The sequence below is a fragment of the Centrocercus urophasianus genome, unplaced genomic scaffold (assembly GCF_019232065.1).
Source record: "Centrocercus urophasianus isolate 14NV4802_14NV808 unplaced genomic scaffold, USGS_Curo_1.0 seq_12, whole genome shotgun sequence".
Taxonomy (NCBI): Eukaryota; Metazoa; Chordata; class Aves; order Galliformes; family Phasianidae; genus Centrocercus; species Centrocercus urophasianus.
In genome coordinates, this window is record NW_024884364.1 from 7,822,994 (window position 1) to 7,850,178 (window position 27,185).

The following is a 27,185-nucleotide window of genomic DNA, read 5'->3' on the forward strand; positions in this document are numbered from 1 at the left end:
ACGTGACGCATACGTTTATTTTCGGGGACGAGTGCAAGAAAAGCTGTCGGCTTCCCGTCTTGGTCTGTGCCTGCGCGTGCGCACATGAGGTACGTGTGCGCGACGGAGCGGGCGGCGGGTCACGTGGCCGGGACAGGGGGCGGGGCTGCCGGTGCCGCCGTGACCGTTGGCTGCGGCGATCGTTCCCGTGGCCTTCCTGTGGCGGCATGCAGAACGTCATCAACACGGTGAAGGGGAAGGCCCTGGAGGTGGCCGAGTACCTCACTCCCGTCCTCAAGGTGCCGGCTCTGCGCGGAGATCCCAGCGCGTTCTCTTGCTAGGCGTTCCGGGAGGGGGGAGGAGTGGGTGGCCGCCCTCTCTGTGAAGGCCGCGCTGACGCCCCGAGGGTCGCGAGGGCGCCGCCCCGCCTCTGCGAATTGGCTCCAAAGGAGGGAGCGGGCAGCTGCCTGCTTCCGTGGGGTTGAGCTGCGCTTTGCGTTCCGTCAGGGCTGGAGCATCCCTTGGGGAGGTGGGGGAAGATGATGGTGGCAGGCCTCGGGAGGCGGCGGCGGGTTGCTGGAAGAACGGCTTGTCTGCTGTCATCGTTTTGTGTTGAAGTGGCTGAACGTTTGCCTGTGTGAGCAGGGATGGAAGCCAAGCGTGCTTGTGCAGTGGTAGGCTTGAGTGTGGTTTCAGGGGTGGGTTGCAGTGGGTCTTTGGGTAAGAGTGCAGCTTTCTCAGCTGACAGAAAGAAACAAACTCATCAAGTCTCCGTTATGTGCGCAACTATAAAGCTGTATAGCGTGGCTGGCTGTATCAGCATTGCTAAATAAATGGAAGCATCTGCACGACGTAACAGCAAACAGTAGAAATTCTTCATGGTCTCCTCTAATAATATGCTTATAAAGGTGTACAGCAAATCTATTCCTGCTTGCTTAGGTAGGTATGAAGTGATTTTTTTTTTTTTTTATTTTTTCTCCATTTCTCAATTTCGTAATATATTCTACCTTCAGTTTTCAACTGTTTTCCTATTCAAAAGTTGACTTTGTATGGAAATATTTAACTTCCCAGCAGTTCTCTCACTACTGACTTTCAGACTTTTTCCATGCTTTCATTAAAATATGTAGCCACTCCAATAGTAATGCCTCCTGCTTATTTCTGTGGAAGCTATAACAAATGCACTGAATACAATAACAGTATTTGGCAGAGAAAATACCCGGCTACAAATCATGATTGCTCAACATAGGCACCAGCATTAGCTGTGCATTTTTGCCAGCAATGAACAAGAGCCTGCATGCCACTCATCAAAATCTGCATCATTGGAGATGACCAGTTGCTGCCACTGCTGAAACACACCACTCACCACCTTGCTGTGCCCATGTCAGAGTCAGAGGGGTTGGAAGGGACCTCCAGAGATCATCAATTCCAACCCCCCTGCCAAAACAGGCTCCCTACACCAGATCATACAACTAGGTGTCCAGGCAGGTCTTGAAAATCTCCAGAGAGGGAAACTCCACAACCTCCGTGGGCAGCCTGTTCCAGTGCTCTGTCACCCTCACTGTAAAGAAGCTCACTACATCCACTGTTTTGGTCTGCAGAAATGCTCAGCAGGTGTCGATGAATGTCAGTAGCAGCCATGTTTTCTGCGTGGAGGAATTCAGTGGCACATCTTCATTTCATCCACACTCATAGGTCAGACACCATTTTATTGTACTTCCCCTTTGCTGCCATTTGTCACACGGCAACCAAATGTAATGGAATATTGGTGGGAGTGTTCAATCCTGCCATATCACCTACATCTACCTCTGACATTGTAGACCAACTTAATAAAATAGGGGGCGTTATTTCTGCAGCAACCCTTGTATGCCTGCTGTAATTGCCTACAACAACAAGCTCTCTGGCTATAGTTCTGCTGCGTGACCTTCTACATGACTTGTACTGTGCAACCTGGATCCTTGGACAGAAGTTGGTGATATGCAGTTATTAATTGAACTTGTCCCTTTAAAGCAAATAACATGCTCCTGCCTGGATAGTCTGTCTCTGTAGGTTTCACCACCAGTGCGAGCCATCTGCTGCTGTGAAGTTGTGTGGAAATATGGCTTGTTCACTGCAGTATGGCTGTTGCACAACTGGTATTTTATTATGTGAACAGCAGAGGAGTTTTTGTGCTCAGATATGCTGGGGGGCTGTGGAACTTCTCATGGGTGGGAGGTGATGATAACATGTATGTATTCCCTTTACAAGGGGATTTAAGCAAGTACGCTGATTTCTTGACTTCACAAATTAACTTTAGCTACTGTGTCTTGTGCTAGGCTTGCATACCACATGATGCACATAGATTAAAAAAAGTGAACGATTTACCCTCTGGGAACAGAGAGTGGTTATTTTACATTTTTCCTAATGTAATTCCAGAACTACAAGCTTGTTCTTGTTGCATAAAGTGTATGGATAATTTTGAGGTTAAATAGTAAGTAGACTGTAACGAGGTGTTGCATAATATGTTATTCTCAATTTTTATAGTAATCCTAATTGCTAAATTAGTTCTTTAGTTTTTTTTATTTTTGTTAACTGCGTATAGCAGTGCATATAGTGATGTTTGCACAACAACCAGTTTGTTTATCATTAATCATTCACTTCAGTGTCTCTTCTTCAGAGACATAATGGGAGAGAAAGGGATCAGGTATTCATGAATACCTCCCCTGTCCTGGGATCTGGTGAAGTCGCCATCCCTGGCAGGGTTCAAGAGGCATCTGGATAAGGAGCTATGAGATATTGTTTAGTAGCTTGCGTTAGAAATCATAATGAGAGGATGGACTGGGTGATCTTGTGGGTCCTTTCCAACCTTGTGATTCTGTGAAATAGGTGAGCTTGTTTCCTTTTATATAGCGCAGGTGGTAGTGTGCACCAGGGTCAAGCGCCGGGAAGAACTAAGTTAAGTAGCAGCTGGTTTTCTTTAATGCTTTCCCAGTGACTGAACCTGCTGAAGTTGTAGCCAAACAAAATCCTTTGTGTTTGCTGCTTTTAGTCTTGATGGAAAGAATCGTGAGTTCTTCAGGGCAAGAAGCTATGTAGTAATTGATGACTTGAAAAGTGAGCTATGCCATCCTTGAAATTTATATTCTTTCAAAAGTTCTGCTTAAATAGCTGAAAAACTGTAGGTTTCCTTGAGGCTTTTCTGAATGAAAAAACAAATGAATCATAAACAGAGTACTCTCTCTCCAAATTTGATCATGCTGAAAATGTAGTCTTAAACTTCATAGATGTTGTCTTTAATGCAAAAGATCTTAATTTTTCTATGCAAAACTAAATTACGTGGCTGTTTGCCATCTGTTGTAATCATAACTGGTTCTATGGTGTGTATAATGAATGCATCAAAACAAAATGGGTACCAAAAAGATTTAGTAACAGTCATTGCAGCTTTTCTTATCACAGGTGAACGCTGGTTCAGTCCTTCATTTCATGACCTAGAAACCCACATACTGATGCATTACGCTGTCATTCAGTATTTAAACAGTCTCAAAATTGTTATTCTAAAGATCATTATTTCCAGCTGCTTTTCTGTCTCTGACTGGTAAATGTAATACAGAGTGTAAGGTGTCCTCTTTCTCTTGTTTGTTTTTTTTATTATTATTATTACTTTTATAATATATTTATTATTATTGACATAACTGACTCTATCAAAAGCAAAAAAGAATAAATTAAAAACCACTTTGTAATCTTATCATGAACCTTGTTCCCCCCTCCCCCCCTCCAAGTCTGCTACAAAGTAATTTTATCAGGCCTTATGTTATAGGATATGGAGGTATCAGCATAAGCAGAGGCTGCCTCCAAGCTGCTTTGCAGATCTATGTGGACTGAGCAGATATTTTTGTCACCAGGAAAGTGAATATGTTGATTTGCCAGCCGAGCTCAAAATCTCTACCTTTTATTTATTGCAGGAATCCAAATTTAAAGAAACTGGAGTCATTACACCTGAAGAAGTAAGTATTTAGAACCTTTGAAATACATTTGGAAACTGTGAAAGTGCTGATAATTTTTACTCAAAGTGACTGTGCTCATCTCAAACAGTTTACTTCTTTGTCAGTTAAGTATTCCTTCTTGAAACAATTTCCACAATGTGAAAAAAAAAAAGCCTTCTTAGCCTACAGGTGAAGTAGGTCAGCATCAGAATTCTTCTTGAGATCTGAACGTGGGATGTCTTTTCCTGTGTTATGTCCTAAAACACTAGTTAGAAAGTTTTTGCTGGGTCAACAGCTCCGTTTGTCTTGGGGGGTTAACAGGAATATGTTTATTTCAAAGGCTTTTCTCATAAACATTTCATGAGGTAAATTTAGTACTGTATCTTGCTTACCTCACTTTTGGTTCCTTCCAAGACTATGGCTAAATCATTATATATGCTTGTCTACGGTAAGCATTCATTCAACACTTTTCTTTTTCTCTTGCCCCCCCCCCCCCCGGAGGCGGTTTCATGCTGCCAAGCAATTGCAATTTTTAAAGAGGAAAAAAAGAATTTTTCTAGAATTGTAAAAGCACTGAATATGCAGTGCTGTTTGGGCTTCCTGGTTGCGCTTCTTCTCCCATTAAAATGCTACTGTTCTGAAAATACGTTGTCCTTACTGAACAGTTAGGTAGAATGAAAGAAAAATGTGATGACTTACAGATATGAAGATGAAATTAAACCAACTGCAGCTAGTATGGGCAGGAGTGTTTTTCCTAATGTTGGTAGCTAGTATTGTTCTGCTGTGTTACGAGACATGCAAACATTTGTGCTCTCTGTCATCCAGAAGAGCAGTACTCTGAAGAACAGGCTTAGTAACAAAGTGTTCTGCTGTATTGATAACAATATATATGTGTAGATGGTTATATGTTTTACATACTAATATATTTGTTTTTTCTATATAAAACAAGTATAACTTTACAGAGAAAGTGTAAATGAATGTACTAGTGCCTAATCCCTTCTTGATCTGAAGGAGGGAACTCCATAGTAGAACTGAAAAGATAGTTTCTGTAGTGGCAAGAAACACTCTATGCTACATTAAGCTGTTTGCAGTATTTATGGGTCAGTAAAATAATGCAAATAATATGTATTATCTGTGTAAACACAGATACTGATAGGATGAATAAATTGAATCCTTCAAAGCTGTACTCAAGAGAAATGGTTATCTAGCAAGACAAATTGTTTTCTTAAACTTAGGTAGGGCTGAAGCGTGGACCTGTTTATTGTCTCTTTGAGAACCTTTTTACTCACTGATGGTTTTGTTCTTTATAGAATAGTGATTGCTAAAGAGTTGAAGTCACCTGTGATGATGGTAGGATGTTATCTTTGAATGAGTTTGGGTTTCCCAAGTAATGAATTTCAATTTAACTTGTTTTTCCTGCATCTTAGTCTGAGATACCACTGTGGTAAACTTTGTGAGGAGGGACATGACTTAGTGGACATGGTGGGGATGAGTTGGGGTTGGATTGGATGATCTTATTGGTCTTTTCCAATCTTAATGGTTCTATGATCTTGTGGCTTGTCTGTGAAGATGAATCTATTCAAGGCTAGGCTGGATGGGGGCTCTGAGCAGCCTGGTCTGGTGGGAGGTGTCCCTGTCTATAGCAGTGAGGTTGGAACTGGGTGGTCTTAGACATCCCTTCCAACCCAAACCATTCCATAATAACACTAATGATGACTAATCAAATTCAACATTAGTACTCTTTTTTGGGGTCTGTGTAATTGATGTAATTTCAGCAAGTTCTTGCCTGCCAGGTGTTCTTGTTAATTAATAACTCATAAAGATAGCCTTTTAAATTTCATATGTGAGCATGGGCAAATCTTTAAAATAATTCTTTTCAAGAGTAGAAGTAAGATGTTGTCCTAAAATTGTTCTCTTGTCACTTTTGTGTTACCGGCTAAGGTACGATAGCAGTAGCACAGGAGAAACAGAAAGTGAAACCACCTGATTTAATTATGCAGTCCAAGCTGAAGAAAAATGCAAGTGAAATTTAGAGATTGTTTTAGGTTTTTTGTATTACAGAACCTGCAAAGAATGCTTTGAATTTTTTCATCTTGAATAATGTCTTTTAACAGCGGAGCTGCAAGCGCTGTTCCAGTTCCCTGGACAGAGAATTTTAGATGATTCTGGATTTCCATGTGGTGTTTATTATCACATAAAGCCTAGTGCATGCTTTTGTTGTTGTTGTTGTTGTTTTTTTTAATTTCCCTGTGTGTTGGAAGGGATTACAGTTTTCCTTAAATTGAAAATTTCACTTCAGCTAGAGGCTTCTCTTGGAGAATGGTTGAAACGGTTCACTTTTGCAGAGATCAGGTCTGCTAACTCATATGCAGTACATGTTCTGGTATTTTCCACTGTGTGCTGAGCCTTTGCATTGGAAGGCACGATGAGAAAATGGCTGATGCTTATGCTGCAAGCCTGCTGTATCACGCCATAACGCCTTGTGGGCAGCTTACAAATATGTTGTTGTAAATTGGCATTCTAAGAAAAGAAAACAACTGTAGCATTAGGTGTGTATCTTCTTTTCAAAGTGAACTAGTGCATGGAACACAGAAATCATTATATTTGATTATATTTCATTAATCATTATATATGATTATTATATAATCATTGTTATCATTAGATTATGCTGGGTAGATTCTGAGTTGGTACAGTTTTGCATGGTGAAATAGCTGTTATCTTTGATACTAAGAAAAAGTAGAGTGAAGATTTTTAAAAGTTCTTTGTTTGGAACAACGTTCTACGTAAGTTTTTTCAATTTACTAAGTGTGTGGTTATCCATATCTAGTAAATGCCAGTGGTGAAATATGGTGGTTGGTGCTCACTTCTTAAAGCATACTGTTTACTCCTCTGTTGCAGTTCTCTCACTAATTCAATGAAGTAGTGACGGTCTTGCTTCTGTTCTTGCTGCAAAATTGTTGTGAACACTAGAAGAGAATTAAATTTTTGGGTTTTTTTTGTAGCTGAAACTCAAATAAATGTACATAAAGTTTTTACTGGATTGATTTTGGATGGAAAGCTTAAGTTCAGTTATGCATCTCATATTAATCTCTTCAATGTCTTTGTAAAACATGAAGAGTAGCAAATAAAAGTAATTTATCCTTCACAAAATCAATGATGTAACTTGGATTAAGAAACAGTGGTTAGTATGCGTTTCCTTCAGGTGAAGTTGATTTAGTTTTGTAAGTCATTTTATGATTAGCTGAAAAATAGTTGAAAGAAAGCATCAAACAAAGTTTAAACAGATTAACTATGTAATAAGTATCAGAGGAATATGCAACTGAAATATAAATAGTATTGCAGGAATTGCATGTTGCTTTCTTATGCTATATTTAACAGTTCTTTAATTTTTTCTTGCCTTAACAGTTTGTCGCAGCTGGCGATCACTTAGTTCACCACTGTCCTACTTGGCAATGGTAAGTATACACAAAAGAATTGCACAAAGTTGTAGCATCCTTACATACCTATGCTTTGATGTGTTTCCATTGGATACAACCGTACAATTGTCTCATTTCAGAATAGTACTCTGACTCTTGCGGTGCAATCTACTCTATCTCTATGATGAAGATATCTGAACTTTAAGTCAAACAGGTCTTTTTTATTCTTTGTAGCAGTATGGAAAATAAGGGTTTGTTTGTGGGTTTTTTTCGTTGTTATTGTTCTCCAAAGGCTCTGGTGGAAATAAACTTGTACATACCATGCATGCTTTCAGTACTTAGCTGCGGTGGCAGTGTCTCTTCCCAAGTTTGTCTTTCGTGTTTAAAAAAAACAAAAGGCCATGTCCAAACAGAATTGCTAAGAACAAGTTGTAATTGGTATGTTTTAAGCAAGAGTTTGGTTAAATATTTTCAAGTAGACCCACGCCAGGTTGCTTTGTGCTGTGTTTGTTCTGGGAAATTCATTGTTATTCACACGCAGTGGGGGGTGCAAACAGGGTACTTTCTTACATTTTATTAGTATCTTGCATTATAAAACAAATCATTCTGGACCGTGAACAGATAAAGAATTGTTATACTTGAATCAGTTTCTTGCCTATTTTACTGTCTTCAGAAAAAATAAGATGCTGAATCATGTCTGTACATAAGCTTTATGCACATAGTTTGCAGCAGATTATTTAGTAGATTAGAAGACTTTTATTCCAAACCAAAAAGCAAGGAAGGTAAAAGAAAGTGCTCTGAATAATGTGAGCTTAGCAAAATTACTGGAGTCTGGTTACTATGGACAGGTTTTATAACTTCCGTTTCTTTTTCTGAAGTTGCTTTCTAGAGATGCTTGGTACTATGTTATTGCTGATTCTAGTATGTTTCTTACAGACTAGATTGTTTTGTCAACCCATCTTTGCTAGGCTATCTCAAAGTGAAGGTGGTTATTGAAGCAGAAAATATTTGTAATCCAAGACTTGATAGTTTAGGAATGGCCAACTTTTTTTGATCCCATACAGATATCGAAGTCTCTATATAACCAAGGGCAAAGTTATAGCAAACAAATTCTGTTAAGAGTTCAAAAGGAGTACATAAAATACTCTTGATGTAGATTGAAAATAGGGTTCTTTTGCTTGCACGTCATCAAATTCCCAACCTTTTTGTGGTGCATTTTGTTTTGCAGGGCTTCAGGAGAAGAGCTAAAAGTCAAGGCTTATCTGCCAACAGACAAACAATTTTTGGTAACTAAAAATGGTAAGGCTGAAGTTTAAATATAAGTGTGTTTAGGACAGCATGGTTGATTGTGCTGTCAACTCTACTCATTGCCTGTATTGACAATTGAAGCATATTTTGTTCTTGTGATACTAGAAGTTTTTCCTGCACATCTGAATGTGCTTTTATCTGTTATTACCAGGACTTTATACCAGCAGTGCAGTTTCTTTTGATGAAGTAAAAATGAAGAGTAAATGCCATAAACTTGTCTATTGTCCTTGTCTATCTTTTTTTTTCCTCCACCCTTTGGATCATAATTGGTTTATTAAGTTTAAATAAATAAGATATGTTTATTTTACACCTCCTTTTGGAAATGGTGGGTTATTGAAGTTCCCAGAATTGTCATACCAGTGCTTCTGGTATGTCACTGTTCCTTTCAATAATTTATATTATACTGTTATATGAAATGCAATTTTAAATCCAGTTTTCATCAAGTTCACAATTGTGTGTATGTATAATACTTATGATGACTACCTTTTCAAGAAAATACAGGAGAGACCTGTACATTGATGTGCATTGGCAGTACCATGGTAGAATTGTTTTCTTGAGAGATTTTGTATAAAAATGTGTCAAAGATAATGTAATTAGAGGTACCTGCAATACTGTGAAGATCCTCAAAAGTTTTTTTACCTGCTGGAAGTTGTATTTCATGCTTTGATGTCACTTGCAAGCTTTTGAAGTCTTGCAGGGAACTATAGGGAACTGTCATATGAAGATGTTAGTGCTAGTGTTGGACAGACTTCAGTGAGATAGTCTTGATAGCTGAATGGCCAGGTGATCTACTTTGTTTATCTCTTCTACTCCCTCCAGGGTGCCACATTGCTGTGAGCTTCCTAGGCCACGCTTTAAAGCAATGTGTTTGTGCTATTTCTACTGGTAGTGACGCATTGGCCAAGCACCTGAGTAGAAGCTGTGGGCTAAGGGTGAAGCCAAAAGCCATTCTACAGGCTTCATTTTGGAAGTCTTTGGAGAATGTTCTTTCACTGTGACTTTCAAGCCTTCTTCTCTCTTTCTGAAAATTAGCATTTTTGTTGTACTGCTCGTTTATGCAATTGGAAAGAGTCTGCTTTGTCTTAACTGGATCCGCATTTTCTGTGACTGTTTTCTGAAAATTATATTTAAATTGTACTTAAATGGCAATATAATACGTATGACTGAAGTTGCTTTAATTAACAAATTAATTTTAGCCTATTCCAAACTTGTAGATGTTAATTAGCATGATAAATTAGGTACGTTTAACAGTAAATATCTGATACAAACTTTTAAAAGAATTCTAGAGACAAATCAGCTCAGTAAACTCGTGGTAATGTAGGCAACATTGTACTTGGGCTAGATGTAATTTAGTGTTTAGCAGTAGTTTAGTTGTTAGCAAATTAATAGGTAGCATAAAGACACATGAAAAGTTAATTTGTTTCTGGTGCTTATGAGTTTGGGTGAAAGTTCTAATTGTTAGAAGAAGAATGAACTTGCAGCAACTCAAGTGATGTGCTGTAGTGAGATAAAACACCGCTTACAGCTCATCAGCATAATTAATTTCATTTGAAATATATATATCCAGGGTTCCTTAAATAAAGATATGAGCTAACTATATTTCAGAAGACCTTGTAGAAAAGTTTCTTGCATCAATCTGATTTTGTATAGGAATGGCTGCAGTCATCTTGTTTTGCAATTTTTTGCAGTACCGTGCTACAAAAGGTGCAAGCAGATGGAGTACTCAGATGAGCAGGAGGCAATTATAGAAGAAGATGATGGTGATGGGGGATGGGTAGACACCTTTCACAATGCAGGTATTCAGAGTCTTGCTTCAAACTTTGCATTTGGTAATCAATAAGATTATCAGTTTCCACTATTAGAAAGTAAAATCTTTCTCATGCGGTTGACTGTGTATCTAATCTGGAAGAAAGTATGTTACTGTGCCAGAAACCCACGTGCTTTGTGTATGACTGCTTGTATGACATATTTAACTGTATGCCTGTATGTGTCTGAAATAGGCTGCTTTTCAGCGATGTCAATGGTATTTTAGTTATTTTGGTATTCTCTTAGAAAAGTTCTAGGAAGTTATTGCCAGGGGGGAAGCTAGGGGCTGTGTACTGGCTCATTCTTTAGCAAAGAGATCTTCTCTTAAAGAGAACACTGGTTTAAAATATATGTCAAGAACATAGTAATTTCTGCTTTTAGTCAGATTGCATGTGAAGGATTTTGATATTTAAATGATGATGCAAAGAGTCTTAATGATTGTAGTATTTCCGATTTTGTTAATTTGTTGGGTTTGAGTTAAAAAGGGGAACAATTAGAAAACAGCTCCTAGTATTTGATGTCATTTGAAGGGCTAAAAATATTGTTAAATAAGGTGATGACTGTGAAAGATGATCCTTTTTTATTTTTAATGAGCTTGTGTCTAAAAATTATTGCTTACAGGGATCTGTCTCATTATCAGGCTTGTTCAGCCTGGAGAAGAGAGGGCTGGAGAGTGACCTCATTGCAGCCTCCCAGTACCTAAAGGGAGCCTACAAATAGGAGGGTAGCCAACTCTTTACAAGGGTACATAACAGCAGGACAAGGGGAAATGGTTTTAAGTTGAGAGAAGGAAGATTTAGGTTGGATATCAGGGGATGTTCTTTACCAGCAGAGTTATGAGTACTGGAACAGGCTGCCCAGAGAGGTTGTGGATGCCCCGTCCCTGGAGGTGTTCAAGGCCAGGTTGGATGGGGCCCTGGCAGTCTGGTCTTTTATTAAATGGGGACGTTGGTGGCCCTGCATGTGGCAGGGATTTGGAGCTTGTTGATCCTTGAGGTCCCTTCAAAACCAAGCCATTCTAGGATTCTGTGATTCTATGATCCTATGTAGCACAGCTTCTAGTAAACCACGTTGTCCTTTTCTGAGAAATGGCAGTTTTATTAGTTTTAATCAATTTCTTCATGAGCTGTAATGAGTTGATTAAATTCAATCTTTCAATTACATTGTCTTCTACTGCCTCCAAAGCTGGAATATATTTCAGTCAGCTTTACTTTTTTCAGTGTAATTTCTTTTGCTGTATTCTGGCAAAAATGTATTCTGGCAAATCTTCTCTCATTAAATAATTTAGCCATACTGAGGAGAGCAGGGGTGCAAGAAGATGCTTTTGCTTCTGTAAATGTGTATTTTTGATCACTGGAAATTCTTCTTCCTGCTCTTCATAATTGAACACATCTCCGCGAGGAAATCATGTGAGATAGCTTTGTCATATTCTTTAATTAGGTATGCCTTCTCCTCTACTCTGTCAAGTTTTGGGTGTGGGTTTTTTTGTTTTATTGGGTGAGATTATTTGGGTTGATTGATTTGGTTCCTGTGCTTTGCTAGTACAGCCATAAGACTTCTAACTAGATCTAGCTGGGTCTCTGAACAATCTTAGGAGGTAAAAATTTATTTCCTTTCATCTGTATTGATAAGTTTTGTAACAACACTTTTTGGTGTGTGTGGCAAAACTGCATGTAAACAATCACATTTCCACTAGAAATACGTTGTTTCTGAGCAGCATTCACCTGACATCCCTTTTCCTAAGCAATTAAGGTCCATTTTTGCATTTCTGCGGGACAGTAACTTGATTTCAAGTTCATTCATTCATGATATAACTTCTCACCTGAGCAGTTAAGAAGATTCATTTACTGTTCCAAAGCAGAATGTTGTTGTGTATCCCAAAGAGCAGCAAATGAGTGCTATAATAAAAGTGGGAATCAAATGCGGAGGCATTGAAATATTGATACTGCTGTGATTTGGGGTGTTTTTTACTTCCACTTCTTCTCAGCTGAAAGCATTGTGTGCTACCATGTTTCTGCTTTGTTGTCAACACTTTGCCTTCAAGATGCTTCGAAACAACTAATGAAGCATACCTTGCTTGTGAAGCTGAGAGAATTCACATTGTGAATTCATTCTTTGTGCCAATGATCCTTAAAATAAAAAATCCAAATTACTTTGCAGTTATTCCATCAACAAAATTTGTTTGCAGCATAAGAGCTGTGCTATTGTGCTATGCATTACTAGCATGGTCTGTTTATGGATGTCCAGCTCCAAGCATGCTGCCAACACCAAATAAATAGCCTTTCAAATCTATAGAATTGTTGTGAGGTGTAATAGGAATGATCATATGCTGCTTTCTGAGTTCCTTGTAATTCGTTGTAGTGTTCTGTAACAAAGAAGCAGGCTTCTTTAATGCAAATTTGCTGTTCAATTAACAGGTATAGCGGGTGCAACAGAAGCAGTTAAGGAGATCACTCTAGACTGTAAGGTACTTGCTTTGGAATTATTTTTTTTTCTTTGTTATTGGACATAAAGGTAATAGAGATCTTCCCTGCAGCAATCTAGTGTTGTTTCTGAAAGTCTAGAATACTCTTTGTCACTAGATGTGTTGCAGATATTCGTTGACCTTCATAGCTGTGATACAGATTTAAGCATGTAATCTCTACATTACCATGTGTTTACCAGAGCGGTGTTCTTTTTAGGCTGTGTTTAACTAGTGTGCTCTTGTGCCAAGCTTGTACAAACTGAAAATGCACCTGAATTTACAGTGATAACTCCCCTTGTTTCTCAAGAAGCTGATGTTTGGTGATCCAATGTAAATAATCTTTTTTTTTTTTTGTGGAAAAATAATGCAGGAGTAGGAAGTATTTATTCATAATCTTTAAACTTCATTTGCAGTAGTGTTTAAACTCTTTAAGTCCTGTTTGATGCCCTCACATTCACTGACATACTAGCACTGTTTAAATAGCTTACAAAGTCATCAGTTTCTGTACGTTTCCAAAAAATCACTCGGTAGCAGGATCCAAATCTGAAACTTAAGGCCTCATGAAACTGAGAACAGAAATTGAAATGGATATGTGTAATAGCTAATGTGCTTAAGAGATGGGGAGAATGTCACAAAGGGCAAAATGATTTTAATGATGAACGCTCGAGTGGAGTTCTATTTGTGTCATTTAAGAATGTGTGAAACCATCCAAGCATGAATCTTTTTGATTCTGAAGATTAGATGGAAAGAGAACGGAAATTGTAAGCAACTCAAACTCTGTTGATGTGATTAACTGTGAAATTCATCCAAGTGAGACTGTACTGAACACTGTGAAAATACAACTTTTTGACAACTCATTTACGTAAAGGTAGAAAAAACTCTCTTAAGAATCACCTGGAGGTGACTGGCGTTTCTACAAAATGTAACTGTAGAACCTTATTGGATGTGTAACTGCTGTTGTGTTAAGGATTTCACTTCTGTTTTGTACACAGAAAAAAAAATCTGCATGTAGAGTACTTCATTTCTTGGATCACAAGGCCAATCCAGAATGACAAATCTTTTTCTGCTTATGTACCATTTGCTGAAGTACTCAACGACATAGTTATGTACTGATTATGTTTTGTTTTGTTTTCCTTATAATTAGAGCAGCTCCTAATTCTAATCATTGTTTTGAGTATTCTCTTGAAGTCTTCATGACATTGGCATAAATTGAGGCCTCCCTCTCTGAATTTCTCTGGAATTGTCTGTTGGATTCAAACGTTATCCATAGGCACAAAAGTTGTTTGAGGGCTTGTTTGTGGCTTAGTTTATAGAAAGTCGTAATCTGCATGTCTAGTTGTGGGCTTTCATTTGAGGCAAGTGGGTTATTTGAAAATAAATTATGGCTGTGTAATACTTTATTTGTGATTATTCTTTACATATAAATAGAATCATTCTGGACTAATGTTTGAGTTCAGTATAGTCCTTGTTAGTATTGCAGATTATTTTATTTCATTTATTTATTTATTTTTTGCACGGCTGTTTTGACTGGACCTAAATACTTGAGATTTGCTGGGGCATCTTAAATGCAGCTGTCTTTAAAGTAGTGCTTTCAATTTTTACTTTTTATCTAAAGGATAATATAAAAATACCAGAGCGATCAGCATCCTGTGAAGATGATGACGAGGAAGATGAAGGAGAAGCTGCAGACATGGAAGGTATTTCCGTAATTGAATGGGATGCACTTTTTTTTCAGGCCTTTAGCTATAGTGGTACACTTTAAGAGAATACTACTTTATTTTTACAGAATGCATGCTAACAATAATCAGCAGGCAGATCTCCTTTATTATCTTTTGTATGGTCTTATTGGTGCATGTTTAATTTGTGTGATGAAATCTCAATGACTATTGACAGGCGAATAGGTTTGAGTAGCAACATAGAAGCAAAGAAAAATTAGGAATTTAGCATAGTTTCATTCCTGCTACATGGCTGTACCTAATCCGTCAACTAAAAACCACTTTTTTAAGGATTGTTTATCATGTACTTGTAGGCTGTGTCACATTTGTATTAAAAAAGGCTTAGTCTGGTTTGGGGGTTGGGAAATCTATGCGAGTGAAACATTTTTTTGTACATGTGACAATGAGAATGAGAAATATGACAACTAGCTGTGAACTGAACACAGAATTTTATGGGTCTTCTTTTCAGAATATGAAGAAAGTGGGCTATTGGAGACAGATGATGTGAGTGAACTGTTCTGTCTTGTCTGTTAAAATACTTATCACCAGTATGAGCACAGGCAGAGTAAAAATAAAGATGATAAGTGGCTCACATAAGGTTATTAGGAGCAGTGGGATTCCTGAGCTTGGTTTCCTATGGATTTGTCTCCTTCCTGACTACCTTAACTCATAGGTCCTTAGAAATTTTGACCGCAGTAATTTTGCTTTCTTTGCTGTTCTGTTTTGCTCTGCTTACATACTATGCTCAATTCACAAGTTATAAAGTGTGGTGGTTGTTCTAAAACCTGTATGTGGTGGACGGAGTGTCTTATAGGTTCCGTTAATTGCATGCACACTCCAGAATCTAATGAGGGAAGACAGGGCATCATTGTTTGGAGGCACTTTTCTGAGGTTTTCATGAAACCTGCATAATCTGAGACCTGCCTTGTGAATTTCATTGGGATTGTCTTTTTTGTTTAAAAGTTTTTGGTGGAAGAAGGGAAGAGGGTAGGACAACGTAGTTGCACCTTTCCTTGAGAAATCGTGTCTTAAAAAACAAACAAAAAAAAGTGGAGAGAAATTTATATTACTTCTTTGAAGACTGAAAACAAAACCTAAAAGCCTGTATTTCTTAATGTACACTGGAGAACATTTATTTTGATCTTGCAGCCCTACCTAGCTGCATAGGATGGGACAAGAGGGAATACAAACAGGACTATACTAATGTTGTCATTTTCACCTTGAAAACCAGGCAACACTTGACACAAGACAGATTGTAGAAGTTAACAAAGCCAAAGTTGATGTTGGAGGGGAAGATGCTATTCTACAGACTAGAACTTATGACCTCTACATCACTTACGACAAGTATTACCAAACTCCAAGGCTCTGGTTATTTGGATATGATGAGGTACAGCGAAGTTTCTTTGTTTGTTTGTTTTCCCACTTCTGTGAAATGAGACCAAGTCAGATAACAAGGCTACTTTGTTATTACTTTCTAAATCACAGTGCAAATTGAAAGGAAGAAATGGTGAGGAAGCCATTATGCAGGCAGGATTGCAGACACGGCTTTTAGGGTTGCAGGACACAGAAATTATTTCACTGAAAAACTGTGCTTGATAACTAAGTATTTTTGCAAAAAGGGGGATTGTGCACTGTTATTTTTTAAGCTATTGCTCTAAGAGAAGCTAAGAGAAATAACCCCTGTCAATTCAGACAACTAAACATGTGTTATTGTGATAAAAAGATTAGATAAATCACTTCCCTTTTACTAGCTAAGTTTCTTGGATCAAAGTTGATGAGGGCTTATGACTCAGGTACCTAGATGGGAACCAGGGCCTTGGTTGTTGTATATAGAATTGACCATTCACCTTATATACTAAAAGCAAGGTTTTATGTAGTACTATTTCAACACCGTATGAATTTTAACACAATCTGTATTTTCAGTGTACTTTCAGAACTGTTGTGCTTGTGACTTACAGTACTACATGTGTTCGTGATGCTAGAACTACTAAGAAGCAGTAAAAAATTCTTTTTTAGTAATGCTTTTGATGGAGTGTTCCTTTTTTCTTTGTAGCAGCGGCAGCCTTTAACAGTAGAGCATATGTATGAAGACATTAGTCAAGATCATGTCAAGAAGACTGTGACCATTGAAAACCATCCTCACCTTCCTCCACCTCCCATGTGCTCAGTTCATCCATGCAGGTAAGTGTTTCTAGTGTGATGTGGGATGTGGACATAAGGCACTTTGCTGTTCTTGTTAAGGTTTTGATTCAGGTTTTTTGGACTTATTTCCATACTTGGCTGCCACAATGGTCTCTTAGCTTCTGAGGGAATATAAAATACAGATAATAGTTTTTCTCTGAGATCATTCCGCTGCTCACTGCTGCAAATGTACTATGCAGTTAGAGTTCTCTTTTCTGTGCTTAACTTGCTTTTCCTCCACTTTCCCAAAAATTCCAGAAGATGGCAGACTACTAGAACTCTATAAAGCAAGTTCTGTGCTTTCATTTGCTGTTTCTGGGGGAGTAGAAGTATAACATATGCTTTGAGAGCAGGAAAATGTTATTTCAGTGTGAAAGAACTCTCTTTCATTACTACCTTCTCCCCAAAATGTCCATTAAACTGCTAAGTACAGGTCCTGTAATTGTCACACTGAAATATTATTTTGCACTTACGTTTAAAAAAAAAAAAATTGTTTTCAGGATCTTTTCTGTTGCATTTCCACATTTCTTATCCAATGTACAAGTAGTCTGTAGTTAGACTAGTTGCACAGATATTTTTTCTAACATGTTTTTGAAGATGGCTTTTATCTTAGATGTAGAGTGATTCTTCAGCTTCTTGCTATTATCAAGATCTTGGAGATGTGAATTCGGGCTTTCTCTCTGTCTTTTTTTTTTTTTTCCCATTAAAAAATAAAAAGGAAAAACATCCCGTATCGTATACATGCTTACTATAGAAATAAATAGAAATTCTGATTGTCCCTTTCACTCACATAAGTTTCTTTGTGCTTGAAGAAACAATTCTGGATCTTGTGTCACTAGTTGAGATGCCGAATAATTAGCATGTGACTGACAAGCTTGTGGTAACTTCTGCAGAGTCAAAGCATTCTTATTTCTAGGTTAGGCATTCTTTGAACATACGATTAGTTTTGGGAAGGCTGTACCATTCTTTATAAAGAATGGAAGCTTTGAACTGGTGGATGGCTGCTCTTGATCTTATGAGGTTGTATATCCATGTGTTTTACAATCTGTATCTTGTCTTCCAGATTTTGGTTCTTTAACCACCGCCTTGCAATAGTCTCTGCTTTTAACAAGCACTCGAGCTTATGCCTGCACAATATTAAGCAGGGAAAACATTTCACAAGTGGGAAATAGCTTTCTGCCCAGTTCAGCTGATGTAGAGAAATTTAAGTAATGAACTTCATTGCTGGTCTTTAAATGACCAGGTTTAAGTCTATAAAGACCCATCTAGACAAGCCTTGGTACTCGAGAGTAGTATAGGAAGCAGATACAACTTAGAGAACTATTAGAAAAGGAATAAAGACTAAAACAGAAAACATTTAAGTTTCTACTGTGAATCTGTGGGATGACCTATATGTTGAATACTGCAGTAAGTTGTTGTTATCCATTCTGTAGTCTTTGAGATAAAGGAAGAGGTACAGATAGGGTATCAGGAATAGCTGCAGTTATGAAGCTTCTTCCAAATAAGAAATGATTTGAGTAATCTGGGACCCTTCAGCTAGCAAAAGACAGAGGAATGAGTTCTGATTTCAGTGACTCTTATCATGAAAGCCACAGAGGGACAATAGCCAGTAGGTCTTTCTTTTTATTTTTTTCCTCAGTAGTAAAGTGCGTATTATTGAATGGAACTCACTACTGGCATGTTGAAAGCCAGAAAAAGGAGTAAACTCTGCATATATCTAAGAAACCTAAATATTAAAGTTGTTTAGGAAGTTAATGGAAGAAAAATTGTCAAGAGTTGTCAGGTGTGGTTACTGTTCCAGAATTAGGGAGCCTCTAGTCTGTGTACTGCTGGAGACTTGAAAAATTTGAGGGAAGCATTACTAAGTACGTGCTCAGGCCTCTTTTTTTGAGCATGTACTATGAGTTTGTCAGATAATGAGGAGAATGAAAAAGATCTTTTGCTGTAAGAAGGATTTGGGAAGAAAAAAGCATATGCTGTTCTTTCCTTTTGATGGTTGATCAGGTGGGATGAATGTAGGAAGGTTTAGCAGACTGAGTGGGAAGGCAATTAACCAAAGCAAAGGAGAAAACGTTCCTGATGTGGCTCAATTTAGTGGATGCTGAAAGACCTGCTAATAGAGGGATGTGAGGAAGCCTCTGATGGATGCATGTTGGAGGGCACTCACAAAAGAAATAAAGATGACAAGATATTTGGGCATGACAACCCTTGCTGACTACTTAAAGCTGTAGAGTATATTCTTGTCTGTGACTACAATGTATCCTGTTTAATTTTGCAGACTTCTTTATAGAAGAAGAACCAATTTCCTATTAGCCTGTGAATTTGGATTGAAATTTTTTCACAGAGGAGAGCTGCGAGTGTATGTGTTCCTCCTCTGAAATGAGTAAAGTTTCAGTGACTTTGTTACATAATTCACATCTACCCTCGGAAAAACAGCTTGCATCATGAGACTTACTGCAATTAGTCTTTTAAGAACAAAAAAGGAAGATTGATATTGCAGTGAGATCAGTTTGTCACTAGTCTTAAATGTAGAGGAAGCAATGTAGCCTTCTCCCAAAACAAGACAAGGTGATCTAATTGACTGGCAACTGCTTGACATTGTGTAAGTTAGCAGGTGTTGTCCTGAGAATGTGAAGAAAGTGACTGATAGTGTATCTAAAATGGTGGTTTAAAATGGAATTCTGTGTGACTGCTAGGTACTAATGTTACAAAGGCCATGGTTAAATTAGGTTGCCTCATGCTGCTTAATTCTTAAAGCATTAAATATGTTCTCTTGCTGTATGAGGCAAGCTATTCGATCTCCTTAATTTAATAAGGCTTATAGCTGAGAAGGTCTGGACTTCTGAGATTTTATTTATTAATTTATTTTAAAAGGTCAAAAATGTTTTGTTGTTAAGTTAGTGTTTTTCTAACTCTGCAGCTGTTGCTTCCCTACGCATTACATATATTGTGTAACGTGGGGTACTTGCGTGGTCCTAAACTCACTTGGCTGTTTCTTGCAATGCGTATGTCCTTCTGTCCTGCGTCAGAGAACAGGAGGAAATGGGATGTTGGCATGAGGGAGACTGCCACTTCTTAAGACTGGTTCTATTTTAAGTAGTTAGTTGAAAGAGTTCATCTTGCAGCTCTTCTGGAAGTTGTATTCCTTATCAGCATTTTTATGATACCAGCAGGAACACATTCAACTTCCTCATTAATTGCTGGAAACTGGTTTAACCACAGTTCTCACTATTTATGTGGGTTTTATGACTGATAATTTGATAGCAAACTAGTTAACTGCTAAACACATTTACAATTGGGTTTGAATTACATATGCTAATTCCGAGATCATATTTTCCTCTCCTTCAGAATGTATAATAATAGGCTTTTGAAGTCTTTTAACCTTACATAGTGTAAGCTATCAGCAGGGAAGTGATTGTAAGGCTCAGGATAAGTGAATTGTAGAGTTTATGGTCAACTGTCAAGATTATGCAGGTTTATACTGAAAAAAGCACCTGTGTGCTTTTTTTTCCCACCAGTGTCTTTCTGTGAGCAGTTACAGACACTGAGTCACATTCGTGGACAGTTTTCTCTTGAAAATACACTGTCCTACAGTGTCTTAGATTCAGCTTTGTTCTAGAAGCTTATAGTTGTCCACTACACTGAAAGTCCTGAAGAAGTCCTTTTACTGTTTTGAACTGTGAATAATTGATCATTTCTGGTATTGCTGTTGTGTGGTTTGTGGGTTGTGTTTCCCCCCAATAGGTCAGGATGGTTTTTATTGTATACATTTACTTTTCAGTGTTGTAATTTTCCCTTTCAGCTGATACTGAGAAAATATCAGTATGTCGACTGTGCTGAATTCCACTGTCAGATATGATTTTATTTATTCATTTACTTCTGAAAGATTTTAGTTACTTCCAAGGGGAATTGGGCATAAACTGGAGCACAAGAAGTTCCACACAGTAAGAGTGACAGAGCACTGGAATGGGCAGCCCAGGTTGTGCAGTCTTCTCTGGTAATATTCAAGACCTGTCTGGATGCCAACCTGTGCAACCTGCTGCAGGGGGCCTGCTTTGGCAGGAGAATTGGACTTGGTGATCTCTGGAGGTCCCTTCCAACCCCTACAGTTCTGTGATTCTCTTCAAAAGCAAAAACTTTTAACAAAGTAAAAACTTATGAAAGTGTAATCAATCTAAGAAATTGGATTCTCTCAATTTATTTATTTATGGACTTAACTCTGTACGTATCTGTCTCAATTTCTTTTCAATATGAACAACAGTATTTTTTACTTAGAATATGAATGTTAACTCATATTACTTGAAGCACATCAAGAGTTGGTAATATACCAGTAAGTAAATTAAGAGATTTTAGTAGATGTTTCAAATGTTTGATCTACTGATCTACTTGTTAGATGAAGTGATATACAAACAGGCCTGAAACAAACATCAGTGAACACGTAGCATTTACAGTTACCTTGGGTTAAGGCAACCAGTTATTTTGGGGGAACTAATATTCAGAAGTAAGGTAATAATAATAATCTTTGAGATTTCTAGATAGGGTTTTTCAAATTACACTTCTCCCGAAGTTAGCTTGCTTCTTTTATTTTTAGGATATGTATTCTTCATGTTGTCTTCTCAAAATTTTCTTGTAGAAGGAAACCAACTTTTGAAAGCTTCTAAGTCACAAAGTTTCTCACAGGTAACTTTAAAACTGTAAGATTGACCATTATGTGGCTGTTAGAGAATTCCAGTTATCTTTTACTAATCCTTAGAAAACTGGAAGGAACAAATCTCATTAAGATGTACGTACAGGCTGAGGGAGCTGGACTTGTTCAGCCTGGAGAAAAGAAGGCTGCAGGGTGACCTCATTGCAGCCTTTCAGTACCTAAAGGGAGCCTATAAACAGGAGGAGAATCAACTCTTTGAAAGGGTAGATAACTGCAGGATAAGGGGAAACGGTTTTAAGTTGAGGAAGGGGAGATTTAGGTTGGATGTTGGGGGGAAGTTCTTTACTGTGAGAGTGGTGAGGTGCTGGAACAGGCTGCCCAGAGAGGTTGTGGATGCCCCATCCCTGGAGGTGTTCAAGGCCAGGTTGGATGGGGCCCTGGGCAGTCTGGTCTAGTATTAAATGGGGAGGTTGGTGGCCCTGTGTGAGGGTGGGGGGGGATTGGAGATTGATGATCCTTGAGGTCCCTTCCAACCCTGGCCATTCTGTGATTCTGTATGAGGTTGAGCCAGTATCCTGAAAAAGAATTAAAATAGCTGTGTGGTGACTTGTACTTGTGCCACTACAAAAAATAACTCCCCATTAACAGATGAGAGGATGAAACTTACGTTGTAACAGAGGTCACATGCCTACAAAGAAGCATCTGGCTTAGGTACCTGTGTGAGCATAAGTTCTGCAGTGGCATCATGAGGATCCAGAATTGGAATCAACTCTGATGATTAGTTGGTTTCTAATGACCAACAGCACAGTAAGTGACAAATGCTGACCTTTATTATTTCCCAGACTTACACGTTCCTGTTTACAAAGTGTCTTGGTAACTTTACAACAACTTCCTTCCTTGTGTTTGCAGTCACTGTCAGCATGAGTAACTTTAGAGATAATTACTGAATGCCACTATTAGTCAGTTATTTAGGCTGTTTTGATTTGTATAATTATGTCAAAGGATGTTCAGTAAGTTATTCAGACTGTGCTTACCACTCTTCCTGGTTCTTACAAATACAGTTTGTTTCAGGATGAGTACTTTAAACTGCTACTGTTGACTGACTTGCACTGTTAAATGGGTGGGCAAACATAACACCATGTGGCATTTCTGGCCAGGACTGCCTACAGAATCATGAATTTAAAGCTGATGGATAGGTGAAAGTGACAACCTGTGAGTCTGAGTTAATAAGTTATAATTAAAACTTCAATTGACCGTACAGTATTTTCCTCCTCTGAGTTGGTATGTTCTTCATCCCTTAGTTTATGACATAGAAGAGCTGTCTTGAACACAAGACTATTATTCCTGAATTGTAGCTGATCATTAGAAGATTTATAGCATTCCTTGTTGGAAGTATTCAAAACTAGATCAGACAGGCTCCTGAGCAATCGGTTCTAGCTTACTCTTCTTCTTGCAGGAAAGGCTGGACTTGGCAGTACTAGGCAATGACCAGAAACTTTTCTAACCTCAGTTTGTGATTCCATTTTATATTCTTATAAAAGGTGTTTTATGTAGGTTTGGCTTACCCTGCATTTCCAAGGAAACTATGAGTTGTGTATTTGATATTTCTTAAGCACACTGAAAATCACCCGAGGCAGATGAAAACGCTGCAGGGATTTCTAGGTCACCTTCAGAGATCATCTGGGGACTTCTGCTGGCTTGCTGCTTCTAGTGAGGATTACCTTCTAGAGACTTTCCTGATGACTTTGTCATTTTACAATTAACAATTGTACAAGCAGAAGGAAAATACACTGTCTTGCATTATGCTATTCAGTCTTCACTGTAGCATAGAATATTTTCTTTTTCTTTATGAATGTAAGAGGCTGGCAATTGTTATATTCAGCACTTCAATATTAATATTTCAGTCGTTGTTGGGACTTCTCTGTTAATAAACTGCAAGTTTCATCTTGCTGCTGTGGAACCAAACATCCGAAACTTTTTAATTTGCAGGTAATATGATTTTATTGAGATGAAGAAGTTATTTTTTCGTTATTTTTTCATTCACTGCTTCTAATCTGTATTTCAGGCATGCGGAAGTGATGAAGAAAATAATAGAGACTGTTGCAGAAGGTGGAGGAGAACTTGGAGTTCACATGTATCCTTTTTCATTACTGCATGCTATTTGTAAGGATTTCTTTCAGTGTAGGGAGCTGTTACTTAAGGGTTCCTAAACTAGAATTCAATAGTGTGTGAAAGCAATAAACCATGTTTGTGGTAGTACTTAATTAGAGTTCTGGGATGAGCTCCTTCTGTGTAAATGAACACTGCTACTCTGCTGGGGAGAGGGGAGGGCAGGTGAGGAACCAGAGCGGAAAACGAGTAGTATTGAAGGGACAAGATTGAAAGTTTGCATCTCAATTAAGGAGGTAGCTATGAATATGCAATTGAGATCCTGGTGAGGGAGGATGTAGTAAGAAGATAAGGCTGGAGTTACATAGACGTTGGCTGGAGTTGGCATGTATTTAAGTGAAGTTTGAGAATCCATGCTTTGATATTACCACAGAGTAGACTTGGAAATATCAGATGTACTACTTTGGTATTAGATTTGGCTCTGAGATTGATTTTAGTGATTTATTTTAGTTTTTGTTTCACTGCATGCCTCAGTCACAAGTGGACAGACACCTCAGTTTACAATTGTCCAGCATACTCAACATTACAAATTTGGGACCAACAATCGTTTGAAGGTGTATCATACAGGGAAGACTAAGAAAATCTGCTATTCAAAGGCAAGCTTTTGAGCTTAGCAAAGCTTATTTCTCCTTCCCTTCTCAAGAGCAAGGAGCACTTCCAGAGGGTGTTTCAGAACAGCAGCTTACTTTTTTTTCTGAGCGACTGAAACTGAGAAGTTTCAGTTTAAGTTCTGTACAGAGAGAGCGGTGAGGTGCTGGAACAGGCTGCCCAGAGAGGTTGTGGATGCCCTGTCCCTAGAGGTGTTCAAGGCCAGGTTGGATGGGGCCCTGGGCAGCCTGGTCTGGCATTAAATGGGGAGGCTGGTGGCCCTGCTTGTGGCAGGGGGGTTGGAGATTCATGATCCATGAGCCATTCTGTGAGAAGAAGCCTGTTTTCCCTGCAGCTGCAGGAAGGAATTAGCCTTGCTAGGTTCAGTTCAGCTTGGCATTTGTTAATAACAAATGTTAAGTTGATAAATGGCATTATATGTTCTTGTATGATATTTGTAAGAGTTATTGAAAGTAACTTCTAGTTCCTTGTTTTATCTTGAAAAAGTAAGACTTCTATGTTTGGGCAAGCACCAGATGTTATTACTAGAGATCTGTTGTATTAGTTTCCCAGTCTCTAACTGTATAATTTCTAAGTGCTATTTTCCTGCTAGCAAGAAGAACAGTTGAATGAAATATTGTAAGTGACTTCTAGTTTGTTTTATGGGATTTCCAGTTTTTACAACTCTTCCTTAACAAGAAATTCAGGTACCTTCTTATTTTCTTGAAATTTGTACAGGCAGTCATTCCAACAATAGAATATGACTACACAAGGCACTTTACAATGTAACTAAGATAAAAGATCCTCTATCAAGTCTTTTTTTTAAATAACCCATCCATGTGACATACATTATACACAATTTCTGTAATTAACCTTTTATCAAGCTGATAGATGAAAATAAAATGTTCCATTACCAGCCTTTTTAATAAAAGTTTTTGTGTGTAATAAATAAACCACTTTCATTCCTGTATACATACTGCAATAAGAAGTGGAATTTTTTTGTTCATAATTCTTTCAAAATGATTTCAACAGAAAACTATTTTTCCTCCATACATGGAAGTCAGTCTCCTTTATTAGTAGAATCCTTATGCTTTTGGCTTTGTTGCTAAGATGATTCTCAAAAATGTGATTCATTTATTTTTGTCTGATTTAAATTCACCTGAAAGCGAAGGCATTTTGGGTTTGTTTTTTTTTTTGCTGTTTTTTTTGTTTGTTTGTTTATTTGTTTGTTTTCCCCTTGTTGTGAATGATTATATTTGCTCTAACTGTAGGAAGATTTAAACCTGAAAGAAATTAAGTAGAATCTTGTTAGGAAAACTTAACTGCATCTTAAACTAAAGTAGCTCTAAATAAGCATGCTTTGAAAACTAATTTATATTCACACTAGAACAAGGTTAGCATTTTGAGATGGAATTCTTAGGGAGAAAAATAGTATTAGTGTGTAGTCTGCTGATCTTGTAATAAAGGCAAGAACAGTCGTGTTGAAAAAATCCCAGATTGAAGGTGGAGGGATAAAATCACTGTGTTAGACTAAAGTTTAGTCTTGTAACATGTCTTGACCTATAGACTATGCTAACTGGTAGCTTAATAGCGTGGTTTCCATTTTGAGGGTAACTGTACCTGGTATTGTTTGTGATGTTTGTGAAGTCAGATATCACAGACACATCCAGGTTTTGGCAGCCACTTTTTTTTCGCTGTACAACATTAGTTTTTCATTGATGGAGATGGGGAGAAAGGATTGGTAAGTGTATGTCATAGGTTCACTTAAATCTGTGTAGCTATCGCAACATCATTGTCTGCCAAACATCATCGTGCCAGAGAATCCGAAGTTGGATACCTGTGGCTGTCTGAATTTACTGTTGAAGAAGAAGGCTGGCATAAGGGAACCCTTTCTTGGCTGTTCTCTATACCATGCTCTTACCTGAGAGCCTGTAACCAATTCTTTCTTCTGTATTTAAATTAACTTTCCTCTTTTGATATCCATCTTCACTTCCTTCTTGGACAGAATTTAAGCAATGTCTGCGTAAGTGAACAGTAATGCTGGCTGAAACATGATAAAAACCACACCCACTGAGTCATGCAGTAAGATTTCCTTATCAGATTCATTTCAAAGATGTTTTGGATTTTTTGGTAGCGAGTGAAATTGTTGTTCTTCACCTAGTGAATAGATTCTTTTTATTTTTTTAATGAGGGGACCAAACAGATCTTATGATTTAAAATTAACCAGCATTGATACATTGTTTTGGAGTTTCTGTTTCTTTGCTCTGCCAAAATGTTCTCGTTAGGAAGGTAAATTAGTTTTTCACTGGTTTCCAATATGCTGAGATAGTAATTACGACATTCTTAGTCAGGCTGTTGGTGAAAGTAAGTTGGCATGATTTAAACTACTGAAGGCTTTTTTGTGTGACCATTTCAGATAAACGGGGCAACAGCACTGAAGCCAGCTAGCCAGTGGCTTCCATCAGCACCAGGATATTAAATATTGAATTTGTAGCACTAATATACTCTGAGTACCATAAAGCCCATCCCATACATGAAAATAAGCAGATACTTGGTGACTAACATGTATGATGCTCTCTATTTGGCTGCATATCAGAGTGGCTGTACCTGACTTGAAAAGCTGATGTGTATGCTTCCAGCAGTTATACTGTACATTCATATTTTCTGCTGTTTGGCACTAGTATTAATAATTCCTTTTTAAGTGAAGATTGCTGTTGTAGGATCTGCTATAAATTTAAGCAAATATAATAACTTCAGTTGTAGCTTTTAGCAAATCCTGCATGGTCTGAATTTTTCTTCTACGTTAAAAAAGTTCCTGAGAAGTTCTGCTCTTCTGGTGTGCTTCCTCTGCTGCACATTTTATAGTTTCTATGGCTTTTCACTTGCCTTCTAGATCACTATGTATCAGTCTTAGACTTTTCTGAATACATCCTAGTTTACAGGTATTGCAGT

At 38.0% G+C, this 27,185-nt stretch overlaps 1 protein-coding gene across 1 annotated transcript; it reads left to right on the forward strand.

The window, feature by feature from the left end:
* Nucleotides 1-135: 135 nt before the first annotated feature.
* ATG3 (autophagy related 3) lies at nucleotides 136-25,205 on the forward strand. Its single transcript, XM_042810289.1, has 12 exons — nucleotides 136-278; nucleotides 3,918-3,959; nucleotides 7,344-7,393; nucleotides 8,583-8,653; nucleotides 10,351-10,458; nucleotides 12,886-12,935; nucleotides 14,548-14,629; nucleotides 15,117-15,151; nucleotides 15,879-16,034; nucleotides 16,701-16,828; nucleotides 23,542-23,610; nucleotides 24,941-25,205. Exons 1-12 carry the CDS (start codon nucleotides 207-209, stop codon nucleotides 25,020-25,022), a joined length of 945 nt encoding a protein of 314 aa, XP_042666223.1. The 5' UTR covers nucleotides 136-206; the 3' UTR covers nucleotides 25,023-25,205.
* The last annotated feature ends 1,980 nt before the right edge of the window (nucleotides 25,206-27,185 follow it).

Bases quoted from the DNA above. Each gene is read 5' to 3' on its own strand.
- ATG3 (XM_042810289.1), top strand. From the start codon at position 207: ATGCAGAACGTCATCAACACGGTGAAGGGGAAGGCCCTGGAGGTGGCC. The intron at 3,960-7,343 runs GTAAGTATTTAG...TTGCCTTAACAG, and splicing joins GAGTCATTACACCTGAAGAA to TTTGTCGCAGCTGGCGATCA. The intron at 23,611-24,940 runs GTATCCTTTTTC...CAAGAAATTCAG, and splicing joins GGAGAACTTGGAGTTCACAT to GTACCTTCTTATTTTCTTGA.